The sequence below is a fragment of the Syngnathus typhle genome, linkage group LG7 (genome assembly GCF_033458585.1).
Source record: "Syngnathus typhle isolate RoL2023-S1 ecotype Sweden linkage group LG7, RoL_Styp_1.0, whole genome shotgun sequence".
Lineage (NCBI taxonomy): Eukaryota > Metazoa > Chordata > Actinopteri > Syngnathiformes > Syngnathidae > Syngnathus > Syngnathus typhle.
The window spans coordinates 16,478,025-16,492,148 of NC_083744.1; the positions used below are offsets into that span (position 1 = coordinate 16,478,025).

At 43.8% G+C, this 14,124-nt stretch overlaps 2 protein-coding genes across 2 annotated transcripts; both read right to left on the minus strand.

The window, feature by feature from the left end:
• Positions 1–207: 207 nt before the first annotated feature.
• On the minus strand, positions 208–11,396 carry LOC133157110 (alpha-1,3-mannosyl-glycoprotein 4-beta-N-acetylglucosaminyltransferase C-like). The gene is made up of 5 exons (XM_061283380.1): positions 7,953–11,396; positions 7,709–7,864; positions 1,834–1,979; positions 1,613–1,748; positions 208–1,530 (listed from the first exon to the last, which is right to left on the minus strand). Exons 3-5 carry the CDS (start codon positions 1,966–1,968, stop codon positions 365–367), a joined length of 1,437 nt encoding a protein of 478 aa, XP_061139364.1. The 5' UTR covers positions 1,969–1,979; positions 7,709–7,864; positions 7,953–11,396; the 3' UTR covers positions 208–364.
• A 291-nt stretch (positions 11,397–11,687) lies between these two features.
• borcs5 (BLOC-1 related complex subunit 5) lies at positions 11,688–14,033 on the minus strand. The gene is made up of 4 exons (XM_061283381.1): positions 13,602–14,033; positions 13,070–13,213; positions 12,801–12,958; positions 11,688–12,435 (listed from the first exon to the last, which is right to left on the minus strand). Exons 1-4 carry the CDS (start codon positions 13,660–13,662, stop codon positions 12,202–12,204), a joined length of 597 nt encoding a protein of 198 aa, XP_061139365.1. The 5' UTR covers positions 13,663–14,033; the 3' UTR covers positions 11,688–12,201.
• Between the last annotated feature and the right edge of the window lie 91 nt (positions 14,034–14,124).

Sequence of the window (14,124 nt, forward strand, 5' to 3'; positions counted from 1 at the left end):
ATACGACTCCAAAGACGAGTGGCTGTAATGACTTAAAATGGTCTCTAGGTGGCAGCAAAGTAAAACAACTCACCTGCCAATCTGAATCTTGCAGCCAGCGAAAATCACTTCACTCAGCAGATATGGAATAATAAATAGAACCGGTATGTGTAATTTGCTTTTGAAGCAGCTTGATTTCCAAACCTCCAAAACAAGACATCAGACACATGAACATATTTTGTTTTTATATTAGGAAAATTAAGTATAAAGGATGGACTCGGAATAGTACTTGACTGAGAAAAAAAACAAGAGTTGAAGACCAAAATACACAAGAAAATATTTTTTGGAATCTCGTCCAACATGAACGCACTAATGATTTGATTGGTCACTTGATTAATGGACTGGCGGTGTGTGTGGTCCACAGGCTGATGGTTCTGATAATGAGCCACTCCTTCTGACTGGCTGTCACCACAACGCGCACGCAGTCCACGTCAAAACCAATCTTGCGGTCCACGTCCTGGACCTCAACCCTGCCGCCTCTGAACTCCCCCAGAGTGATGTAGGAGGCGCACTGGCCATCCTGCTTGCCCTCCATGCGCCTGTGACCCACTTCCACGGCGCCGTGATGGAGGATGTCGCTCTGTCTGTCCTCTGAACCCGTGGTGATTTTGATTTTGCTGATCTTAGCTGACTTGTTGAAGACCACCACGAAGAAGTCTCCGGTGGACGGGGGCTTGCCCCAGAAGTACTCGTCCACGGCGCTGTAGGCCTTGGCGGCGGCGTAGTTCTCGAAGACGTCGATGTTGGTGTAGAGCCGCGCCGGCGGGTTGTCGGGGATGTCCACCGCGTCTTCCTCAAAGTCGTCATCCTTCAGCTTGTTCTCGGCACCCTTGTAGGACGAGTAGTAGCCCATGTGCTGGAAGAGCGACGGCTTGAAGCGAATCACGTCCTTCTGGGCCAGCAGCCCGCGGAAATGGATAAGCAGCCAGTCGCACGGCATCTCCTGGTAGAACATGAGCAGGAAGTGCGCCAGGCGCGGCAGGTCCCGCGCGTGGTAGAGCTTCCCGATGTAGCCCAGCTTGGAGAACTCCAGCATCACCCAGTAGGATCCCTCCCGGGAGGCGATCACCTTCTTCAGCGCCGTCAGGAAGTTACGAGAGCAGCGCACGTCGTCCTCCAGCATCATGTAGAAGTCGGACAGGTTGGTGCAGAAGTTGAGCAGGAAGGCGTAGTCCACGTTCTGCTTGGAGCGGAAGCGCACCCGGTCCTCGGGGTCGTTGTAGTTCCGCTTCAGTCCGTCCAGGGACGGGTAGTAGTCCTCGGGAGCCTGGATCACCAGCAGGCGGCCGGCGATGATGTGGTGCGAGAACTTGCGGCTGATTTCCTGCAGGAGGTTCTCGCACCACACCGAGTCAAAGTCAGCCAGGTGGACCACCACCACAATCTCCTTCAGCTCCTCGTAGCTGGACTGGTCAAAGATGGACTTGATGGTCTCCAGGAGGTAGTTCCCTCGCTTCCTCTTCACCGACGACAGCCCGATGGTCAGATATTCTGACAAAGAACAAATTGTGCTAATCATGTTTTGACAATGGAGATTAGTCCATTCCAGATCTGGAGTGTTACTTATACCCACTTTTGCGCGGCAGAGGGAATCCCGCCAGGTAGCGATATGTCACGTTGATGGTCCCAGAGAAGTTGGACAGGTCTCTGAAGGTGTGGATGTATCGCTCCGAGCTAGCGTGATGCATCAACTGACGCTTTTCTGCCTCCTGTTGGAAAATAACGACAATAAAAACAACTCATTCACTACCATTGACGACTTGAGACGTCAAATATCCAGTCAGTATAACTCACCAACACATATCCGTCCATGTCCACGTAGAGATTGAAGAGCAGCAGGCAAGCGACCAGGAAGCCCAGTAGAGGCAACGTAGATTTCTTCCTCAGGCACCGCATCTTGTCCGCAGACTTGCGCATCAACCTCAGCATGCCGCCTCTCACTATCAGCAATCATGATAAAAAAAAAAACTTGCATTATTTTTTCTTGCTGATCTTCTCTGACTGTCCAAACGCTCACAATTGATATGGAAATGAAGTCACGTCCGTGAATGAATAAAACGCCGTGTGTTGACTTGACATCTCTGCCATCTTGTTTGTTTTAAATTGTTGCTTCCTCCATCTTTTTCCCTGGCGTGTGGCCCTGAATGCATCTTTTTGATATTTGATGGTGGAAAAAGACAGCTTCCGTCAAGGTGCCCTTCAGCGAGACATTTAATCCCACTTTGCGTGGAAAGCGCCGGTGCCCCTTGCGGAGGACCCCTGCGCAGCCTCATCAAGATGGATGACACACTTGTTGTAAACGCGACTCATGCCAAGTGATTGATGCTTTGGCTTTGCTTTGACTTTGCGGCCTGTCGACTCACTGCGGGAACGCATCAATAACGCGTTTAGCCTCTACTACAACGTGGACACAACACAGCGGACAGGCTAACGTCCATCATCCGGAATGCTAAACTAAAGATGCTGTCTTGACAGGCTGGGTAGAAGACGCAAATGGCTTCCTGTAAGATAAACGCGCTAAATTGTGGACAACAAATTAAAACTTGCAGCAAACTACCGTAATTTTCGGACTTATATACATATATATGTTTTTTTTTCACTTTTTTGGGCATTTTATGGCTGGTGCGACTTGTACTCCGGTGCGACTTATAGTCCGAAAATTACGGTAATAACGAAAGTCGCTAGAATATAGACATTAGGGTAGCCGACATGGTAGCTCATATCCGAATCCACCGGAACCCTCAGAGAGTCTTTTTATTCAAATACTAGAACATCCTGCATGGTCGTTTTTTCCCCATCCCGACACAGCAGGCCTCAGGGCAGCGCACTAAATGTGGGTCAGTCATCACTACCGAGAAGCGTCGATGCTCATTAGCGTCAGACCCAGAACCGCTCCACCTTAAACACGACTACACCTAGCAGGATCATTGGGGTGGAAATGGGAGTTCCAAAACGTTCGTCCCGGATTGGCGACCAGTCAGTGTTGGTGCGCTTAACCGAGGGATATCAAAACGAAAGGCGTGAGAAAGGTGCAGGTGTGAGAAAAGCACACTCGTTTTCAGAAACGTGTCAGGAAGCAAACATGACCCATTTTCTCATCCAGTGAGCTGAGGCTGCTATTTAAAATGCAGCGTCCTCGCTTTGTTGGCCTTTGGCTGCTTTTCAGCGAGCATCTCGTCACAGCCCTCGTACGTTGGCTACAGTTGAATAGTTGCCATTGTGAGTAAGCCGTATAATGTACCATGCTATTAACTGCTACAGATGTGCCGAGGAGGCGTCGCGCTAAAGGTGCGGGGATGATTGAGTTTGTTATTATATTCAAAAAGTGCCATCCTTGGAAAGTGATCATCACACATAAGAAGTTTGGCCTTGCGCTGCAGTGTTATTAGTTTTCAGGTTTTATTTTTTGTTAAATTCCATAAATATTGCGAATTAAAGTGCTTTGAAATTTGCGGCTGGTACTGTACGTCTGATGTGAGCAGGTTCTGGATCTTTTTTAAAATTCCTGGTCCTGTCGCCGAATTGATTGATTTTTGGGGGACATTTTAATTCACAGCAATGCATCAAAATTCTGCTCGACTTTGCAACTTAAAATGATGAATGTTACTCTACTAGTCACACCCTCGTCACCTCGCGTAGTTTACGACTACGGCACAATTTGAATGAATTTCTTGGTAAAGGAAAAAAAAAAAAAGAAGCGGTTTTGATTGACCCTGGATGTGAATTATTGTTTTTGTCTTTGCATATTAAGAGCCTTTATGGGAAAGCGGCTAAATAAACACAATAAATATTAAAGGACACATGATAATATAAATAATCAGTGGACACCGGAATAAAGAATTCAAGGTATGATCGGCATTTTCCTATGTGCTGCTTTTGAAATGCAAAAACCTGCGAGTGCCTCTCCAAGCAACATGTGTGTGTGCGTGTGTAAGTGCGATCATCAACGAGTAAACAGCCGGTCGTCTGTCCTCCCACTTGGAGACTTTTAAAGCAACTGCCGGCTTGTAGGTGTTTACTTATTCATCAAAAGGTGGCGGAGGGGAAGGCGGAGGAGAGAGGAGCGCGCAGTTAGTTTCTCCCCTTCCAGCAATTACTCTTGTCCTGCTGATATGCAGGAGGGAGGATGTCTTTTTAAAAATGCATGCTAACCAACGGCTGGGCTGGCCAAACAGTAGAAATAAATGATTCCATCCTCTGTGGAGCTAAAGCAAAATGTGAACCGGCTTGTGAGTGAGTGAATGAAATTGAAATTGTTGCTCAGTTGACTTAGAAACAACAACGCCTATCCAAATCTGCACCCAATCGCTATCGATTGTTTTCAAGAGATTTGTTTTTGTTTTGTGTAATTAAGCTAGCCAGCTAATTAACTAAACAACCTAGCTTACTAAAGGACTAGAACTAACCAATTAATTAACGACCTAATGGGAGTTTCCATTTGGCCCGGTCTAATTTTGATGCGATTCCGTTACTAACTAATGAACAAATAAATGAAGGCACAACCAACTGACCAGTCATTCTACTTAACATATTAACTCGCCAACAAACAAAATAAAGGCCACTTGCCACACCTTTATCGGAATCTTTGCCGTCCTGATTTGAGCATAATTCAGTTTCTAACTAACATCAAAATGTAATCTTTTCCAGTTAGGCGCACATTTAAAAAAACAAAAAATCTAATTCAGCAATGGTGCATGTAAAAATAACTGTGTTTTCCGCACGCACTCACGGAAGCCTGCTATATTTTATGAATAATTCATGATCAGATGGAGGAGCTTTTTTTGTCTGGAAGGGAGGCTACAATAAAGACATTTTATTTTATCAGAGCTGCTTTATGGTTCATCACGGCTGTGCGATGACATCACCTGGGACGTGCCAATCATCCGTGAGTGTGGCCGAGGTGGTTTGATGTCAAAGTGACATTTGGCTGTTTATCACTGAGGACACATGACAACATACATTGATGGAAAGATGAGGGAGGGACCGGTGGGGGTAACAAAAGGAAAATTCATGAGACATCATAAGCAAAGAAAAAGCACACAGCAGTGTAAAAAAAAAAAAAAAAAAAGAAAGAAAAAGAAAGTGTGATTGCTACTTGGGGAGCTTTGCACTGGGAAAAGTGGGAAGAAGATGCAAGGGAAGATGTTGGTCTCCATGGCGACAAGCCTGGTAGTGGCTGACTCACCATCTCACTCTTATTGGGGGATGACACCTCCTGCTTGATAACAACTTAAACTTCTTGGGTTTTTGGGAATGAAGGGATGCATCAAAAAGAAAAAAAAAATATTTTAAAGAAAATTTGATTGGAGAAAAGAACTCGAGTACTTCTTTTTTTTATTATTAATGCACAAGAGCTAGAATTGGATTATTCAAGTCGATTATTAAAAAATAATAAATCCACAGCATTTGATCTTGCTGATCCTCGCAGATTAGAACAGGAAGGATGGCAAAAAAAAATGGATAGGATTACAAATGCCCAACAAGGCTAAACATTATTTAACACTTCAAATGATGATTTATCTTTACTTGGAATGAACAAGCAGCGAGATTACGTGTGTGGAATGTTCATATTTTCAGTTGAATATTTTTGACAAAAAATCATCTCAGAGGGGATTTGGGGTGGGGAACAAGATTAGAGCTGCCAAATGCGAATCAAAAGCGGCTTTTTGCTGCTTCCTTTTTTTTCCGCCCGTTGCGCGTTATAAGAAGATTACAACGTGACATGCGACTGATGGGATAAATGCTCCTGTCGCGCTCGAACACATGCGCACACACACAAACTTCCTTCTTTTAAATTGAAATCTGTCAAACCACAGCGCACTGAGTGCATCATTTGCCGTGATGGAAACTGAGAGATGAAATGTACGTTATATTTCTCCGAGAGGCAACTGTAGGAATGGCACTTTGCAGCCAAGACAACATGCTAAGCTAATTTTAGCATGGGTATACGTGTTGACGGCCCACTCAAAGTCTTTGACGGGTGTTTTTATGATGAAAATATTTCATTTTCTCATCCGAAAGAATAAGAGCGAGATCGCAGAGCATACAGCAATAAAGCTGAAATGGTTATAGCCTCCAAGAGCCACATTTCAATGCAGTGAATCACATTTTGCTTTCACTGAATGTCTAAAAATAGAGCTCTACTATATTGAGTTTATCCACCATTTGACGGAAGAATTCCGAGGTGTATTTCCGGCTCGATTCGCGGCCTTCGAAGCGACCGTGGGCAAAAGCTTATCAGCTCCGCCTGCCGGCACCTTCTTTTTTTTGATCAGGTAATATCCGTCTACAGCGCTTTCATCCTCCCGCCTCCGCTGTGTATTCCCGCCTTTCACCGCCACGGTCGCGATAATGAAGCCTGCCGGGAGGCCCTCTGGCCTTCCGCACCAGCGCCGTCCCTTTAGCGAAGCAATTAAACAAAGCTAACTATCGTCTGCTGGGAAACTACTTTGACTTATTTGTAGCCATAGAAGATGTCAGAACAGGAAACTTATTGATTTTAATGAGGTGTCTTTGAGGTTCAGATATTGGACAAAGACAAGATATATGTACATATTATATGTCGTTTTTATTTTTTTAACGGTTTTTAAAAAGAAACTTGGTCTGGAGCTTCGTAATCTTTGTACTAGTAGAGAGGATAAATAAAAGTAAACATATGTATAAATAAAAAAAACAAAGAGGACTAATGAATTGCTTGTATACAAATACGGTTAAAGTACCCAAACATACAACTTTTCAAGTTACGGGCCATTTTTGTTTTTGCTTTGTGTCGGGAAACAATATTCAAAGTACAAATTAGCCGTTTATTGAACGAGACAAACCGTCAAACACGCAAATACAAAATGAAAAAACTCACCTAATTGCACGCGTCAGAGGACTTGACATCACTCATTAGGCCACGCCCCTTACGTTGTACTACTTTAAAAAGTAATATAATGTAGCTGAAAAGGAAACGCGTCTTTCAAATGATAAAACTTCAAATTCAATGTAGCAATAAAATAATCAATGTCATATCATGGCCAAAAAGTAAGCACTAAGCGCTACATTGAGTTTTGTTGGATGAGGAGATTAGCGTTAGCTAGCAGCGGTAGCTCCCGCTAAGCAGCACTTACTTGATTGCTTGGAGAAGTTGCTTACGTCAGTCATTCGCAACCACTCTAGTGCGCACATGAGTGTGTGTGTGTGTGTGTGTGTGTGCCGTGGGAAATTATCCATCCAGCCATCCATTTTCTATACCGCTTATCCTGTTCAAGGTCACGAGTGAGCTGGAGCCTATCGGAAGGGACTTTGAGGGAAAGGTGGATTACAACCTGAACTGGTTCCCAGGCAACGCACACATACACCATCAGTGAGGTGATGAAAAGATCAAATTTGACTGAATTTCACAAAAAAATTATATATGACTAAAAAGTCACTTTTCTGGCTTTGTCCAATCATATTTCAGGGGGGGGCGGACCAATCGCTAATGTAGGAAATTTTGAAATGTTTTTGGTTATTATCAAGAAAATCTTTGGAAAATGTCTCGATCAGTTCTTGAAAAAAACTTACTTAGGACTTGCACACGTTTGACACACACCTGGTAACAACACAATGCTCACGACTAAACACGTGATGGCATTTGGTGCAAATATGGCTCACACAAACACAGCGAGGATCTGCAGCAACTCACGGCAATTCCCGCAACGTGTCTTTCAGCGCCGAACGATGATGCTCGGCCGTCAATCAAGATGCGGAGGAGGATGCTCCCTGTCGGTCCTGATGCTGCATGTCAGCTCTCGCCGAGAACACCACAAGCCCAGGTAGCGTTATTACCTCTTCCACTGAGCTGCCGACATGGAGACAGAAGAAGTGAGCTCCAAGTCTGACAGAAGTTGGAGGAAGAGGAGGGGCGTAAATAAAAGAGGTGGTCTCACCTGAAATGAGGTCCGTGACTCACGACGGGAAAGAGGAAGACGGTGAGGAAGAGGAGGATGGGTGAAGGGGAAAGTGAAGCTCTCCTCTCTGGCTGCGACGCCGCTTCATCTGCTCGTCCCAATCATTCCCCCTCTCTTCTTATCCTCTCGCTCCCTCATGCTCTCTCGCTCTAACACTCTCTCCCCACCTCTCTCATCCACCACAAGGTGTCACAAACAGAATGTGTCTGCACCAAATGCCTCATTGGCTTGTGTCCTGCTGTCTATGCATGTGTGTGTGTGTGTGTGTGTGTGTGTGTGTGTGTGTGTGTGTGTGTGTGTGTGTGTGTGTATCATGCAGCAGCTGTGCATCCACAATGACTTAGCATGACACCTCCCTCCTCCTTGCATTTCACACGCCTATAATTCAGAACAGATCAGTTACTTTGTTTTTATGCCCAAAAAAAACAAAAACTACCAAAAGCCTTTTCAGGGCCTCATCAATTTTTGCGCATGTGTCTATCCTATGCACATTTTAGGAGTTCATGTATACAGTCCACCCAATAAATAATAAGTTATAAATCCTGGAATGTTACAAATGGACTAATGTTAATAAATTCGGTGGATGTGTCTACCATGAAAGGACGGGTGAAAAAGTCTCAAGGACCCATGCGACAAAGTGAAAAGTAACGATTGTGATTTGAAGCAGCCATTACGTACTCAGTCAGACGTCCTTGGAAGTAGAAAAAAGATGAGCCACAGAAACAAGTTTCAATGATGGATACAAAATTGTCTGGACCTGTCTCTATTGTTACAAAAAAAGTCTCACTGAATAGAATAGGAAGTCGGCCATTTTGTTTCAAAGGAGCCATTCAGTCGCACTCCTTGTGAAATTAGAAAAACATCTAAGCCCCCCCACACCAGTTTTACTGATAGACACAAAATTGGGTGGACATGTCTATTGCAACAGGACGCACAAAACAGTCTCAAGGATTTATGCTTCAAATTGAACAGAAAGTCGGACATTTTGTCACAAGCCATTCCATTGCAAAATGAGAAGCAGTTATTCAAGATTTGAGAGGCTTCTTCTCCAAAGGACTGTTGATAAAAAAAAAAATGTGGGGGACTGTTCATCACCGCTTGCAGTATTATTTATCCCTGAGGAGTTCATCATTGTATAATAAAACTAAAATGAACAAAAACAACACACACTATGAAGACATGTAATGGGAAGGAACAGAAAGGTGCCTGCGGAGCAATAATGTCCCCCTTGCTGCTTGTTGTTGCGGGGCTGCATCAGCAGAAAATTACTTAATTTAAAAAAAAAAAAAAAAAAAACACTTTGTGTCCTGTGTTTCCCTGGCAGGAATGAGACTCCAAGCGTGAAAGGTGATAAGCAGCAAGCGCTTGACGCTGATTTAAGACACCAACAAGGCAACACAATGCCAAACGGCGTGTGTGTCGCGGTAAACAAGCAGAACGAGCAATGTTGACTGTGAAAGGAGCAAACATCAACAGAATGAAACCGAGCTAGCAAGCTTGCGTTTTGACACCAACGTAAGAAAGAAAATAGAGCTAACTGAAACAAAAAATAATAATAATACACAAATTATATTCTGTTGCCAACCCAAAGCAAATGAATCCCCCACACGTATCATGATGGACATAATAGCTGCCGAGCCAGGCTTTCACGAGCGACTCCAGAGAGGTGACACAAGAGTTTTTTATTCCGCCAAGGCGAGCGGTTAATATTTCATAGGTGGTAATTTGGAAGTTTGTATGCGGACGCGCCACGTAGCTGCCGATGCTAACCACGCGAGGCCTGGCGGGAGGACAATGTGAGGTCACGCAGCCTGCCAAATTCAAGTCATGACATTTCTTCACCTAGTTTGAGAAACAACAGGTAACACTCATGCATTTGCTAACACCCACACTTTCAAAATAGCCTCGATTTTCGTCAAGGAGAGGTTTCCGTACCCACTCTTTTCTGGATGATAACTTTCAACACCAGGGTGGTGAGCACATGTTTGCTTCCAGAATGGAAAGAAGACAAATCTCAATAAAAGAACTGCATCGTTGCTGTTTGTCTTCATAATAGAGCTCTTTTGGATACTTCAAACGGCCCGTTAGCTCGAGTTCTCATCTCTCTCAACACGAGAGCGTGACAAAGCATCTCGACAGCCTCTTGCATGCTAATCAACAAGAGGAAGCCACTTATCATTATTGTCAGCGGACTCAAGTAGTGGCATAAAATTGCAGCATGTTAAGAGGAGGGCGTGCTTGTAGGAGCGCTCTTTCGCATATGAATGACACCGATTGTTTGAGTTCTGCTTGCTGTTTGAAGCTCAATATGTAACCATGGAAGCCTCTTGTTTATTAGTTGCACAATCAAATTGAAGAGGAAAAAATATACGCAAATTTCTAACAATGTGGGACTATTACAGGCTGTCGTAATAAACATGTTGACAATTTATGCTAGGTGAAAGCGGATCTTAAATTCAAATTAAAAGGACAACAGCGATACCGTCAATGTCTTTATAGGAAAACAACCCTCTATAAGGTTGTACTCTGCAAAAATGATTAAACAAAACGGAAAGAATTACTAATCAGTTTGTGGTGTCCCCATCCAGGCCACTGGGGGCAGTATAACACAATACAGACAAATGTAGTCATCACTATCTCGGGAGGTGCAATAATATTCCTTGTTTATTGCAGAGGACAAAGAATACATGCCTGTGACTTTTTATATATTCTCTATTTTCTATTATATTATGTGTTAGCATCAAGCTAGCAGGAACGTTCCTATTTAAAGACTTGTGTAATCCTTTTTGATGACAGTAAACATCATCTGGCAATAAACTGCGAGAATCCTCTTTTTGGAAGAAATGATCCAACTGCTGCTTATTGTGCAGTAAATATGAAAATTATGAAAAATAGAAGCAAGGCAGACTGAATGGAACTAATGAATCATGTCATGGTTACTTGCCATTTTCCAAAACGCTCAGAATGTCTATTTATGTGCATTAAAACAAGTCAGTTGCCGCTGGGTGAGGGAGGACGTGAAGGTTGAGCAGCATTTCCAGGAATGGGGACGGCCGCCGTTTGATTTCCATTCAAATGAGACATTTGAAAGACAAAATTGGATTTCTTTCATTTCACGCAGAACTGCTCCGCCGGCAGATTGTGTCACATCATTCTGTTAATATCCAAAACGTGGCTGTAACTTTTTTTTTTGAGCAACCCTTCAAACAAGCCTTCTTCCCTTCAAGGACTTTAAAAACAGACATTTTAACCGAGACAGGGGAAACTTAAAGCTTAGACAGACACCACACAAAATCTTCTCAACTAGAAGCACTGCAGCTTCACAACGCCATCCGTCGCTCAGCATCAGCGCCCCGGATAAATCCTTTAAATCCTCATTCACACCAGCTTTGGGGCCGATAAGAGCGGACTGCATGGCTACGACGCCTCGCAGAGCTTTTCTATACACAGCAAAACTTGTTTGTTCATTTTGCTGACAACAATTCAGGATTTTAAATAGTGTGGCATCAACAAAGAAGACTAAGGCGGCAATGGATTTAATATATTTGTCCACACCTAAGGGTCACGCCACACAATGGACTTAAAAAATGTTCTGTCCAGTGCCCAAAAATATATTTCCTGGGTCACTATTGTTTGGGAGGAACCGCTGGCCCAATAGAAGGGGTGCTAGAAAACGTGACAGACATGGAACCAAAACATTGACTCAAACAGTACTTAGTGACACTTCCTCTGGCAGTTTTATTTTTGAAATGCAACTTTTCCACATAATCTTTGACATTTATAATGTGACAGCGGTGCGGCTAAATATTAGCACGTCACGCATGTTGAAGCGCAAGCTAACTAAATCCGAGTAATATTAGTTGTAGTGCGGATGTTTTGTCCGAAAAGGTTTCATAAAAGATAATTATCGGGTTTGCAGTGGTCATATCAAAACATTGACAAAGAGCAAATAAATTAAAGTCATGTTTGTCCAAGTGCCTTCCATTATTCTTAAGTCAAACACTGGCAGCCCGTGCAGGGCCACATCATTTGCTTGACTTGTGCATGTTTCAACAGCTTTCGAATCCACAGAGTTCCAGTTTCTCAGTATTCAGAGCTCATTCACATTCATGTCTTGTACTTCCAAGATGAAGATTCATCCCAGTAGGAGCCCCGTCCGTATACAAAGCAGAAAAGAACAGACAAAAGCGGCCCTCACCTTAGATTTCAGGACTTCTCGGCAAGTTTCTTACTTGGTGCCAGGCTCTGCATCAGGCCTCATACTGAAGGGCTCCAGGCGCTCGCTCTCCGGCAGCATGTTGTTGAGGCGTTCCATCAGTGGCACCGTCTGGTCAATGCCCATCTGGATGCGGCGCAGGATCATGGACATCTCATTGACCTTCTGGATCTGCTCCGCGTACTTGGCATAGCGTTTCTGACGCTCTTGCATGATGCTGAATAAGGTATCCACCGAGAGGTCCATCTGGAGCACAAGTTGGCTTAGTTAGAACGTATTGAGCGACACCACAGCGATGCAATGGGTGGCTGGAGTGATTTCCAATCACCGTTTTCACTAAAAAAAAAAAACTATTATTTATTCACGGCAAATAAAGTTTTTTGTTCATCCATTCCCTTTAGTGACTAAAGTGAGAACGTGTTTTCAGACTGCAGAAGGCAAAACTATCCTTTGTATCCTCAGGTTGGTTGAAAAGCTCACTTCTTCCACCTAGTGGAATATTAAAATGTTACAGTTTCGTCAACATGTTTTCGATAACTATTACCAAACCAAATCAGTGTGCTAAGGCAATGAAAGTATTAATTGCTGTCAAAAAAGTTCAAACTGCTCACCTCTTTGATGCGTTTTACTAAGGCGTTCTGATCGAAGGCGACGGCTTCGGCGCACTGGTGCAAGTGGTCCTGGTAGCGGGTGCACAGCTGGAGAACCTGCGCCGGATCCAGTCTCTCCAGACACACACTGCTAGGGGACGTCTGGCCACTTAGCACTCCTGCCGAGGGCGAAAGGAATGTGTCGGAACAACAGTTAGGGTTAACTAGTTTAATTAGGCTGAGGGTGGACAAGGGGTGGACTACAGTCTGAATATTCAAAAGGCACACACCTTTTAAGAGGGGCTGGAAGGTAGGGATCTCTTGGAGTTTGATGACATCGGGGTCACTGTGAATGTTCCTCATGGACGGTGTTCCCTGAGCCACCACAACAATATCGTCCATCTTTGCCTTCTGTTTGGCGGGTGAAGGAACCACTGCAAAGAAAAATGGTTTCATTTATTACCCATCAATTAAGTCACATTTTGATGGATGAGGTAGATTTCATCCTCGACGGGAGTTGATCACAAGCCACACAGTCGAGACAAAATTATGGGAATTGACCTCTTCTACCTTTATGGTGAAACATTTCACCCTTACACGATTAGTTTCAACAACTTTTGTTGTTTTAATAACACCAGATCAAAATTTCAAAACAAGCACTTCATGAGCATAAGACACTTTGAGGTTGTCTCTGCCAAAACATGTTATGATGTGCAAAATTCGTTAGTGGGGAAATCAACAAAATAATTCAGGACAGAGTAACTAGAAAATGTGAAGAGAGTTAAAAAGGTTTAACAAGATAGAAAGATAAAACATACTAACCCGACGAGCTGTAGTCAGAGTGTTTGTGCTCCGCATCCCCTCCGCTTTGTTCGGCGCCCATGATGGAACTGACCAGCTAACGTTAGCACTTAGCTCAACCGAGCTAACTAGCTGGTCAAGTGTTCGATAAACGCAGCGAAACACCACCCAGTGTAGACTTACCAGGGGCCCCGGAACACCTTTTCAACTTCCACCTGAATATCGTTCATTGACTAATAAATTCTGCACGCACTGACACCAAACCTCGCTGTCTGCTAATAACTACAAATAAAGCTAAGCGGCTACTTTCTAACCGATCACAAGTGTCAAGTGTCAAGATACAACCCTACGTACATCCGGATGTGTGCGTAACTTCTTGTTTAGGTTGCAACTTAAGTTATTCGATCTTTAGTGACATTTGAAGGTGGAAGCCATTTAAACCCAAGACACTTCCGTAAATATTGATCACGTGGGAGAAGACGTCACAAGCTGCACGCGAAATTGGAAGTAGTCGAACAAATTATTTATTGACTGTATTCGAAGT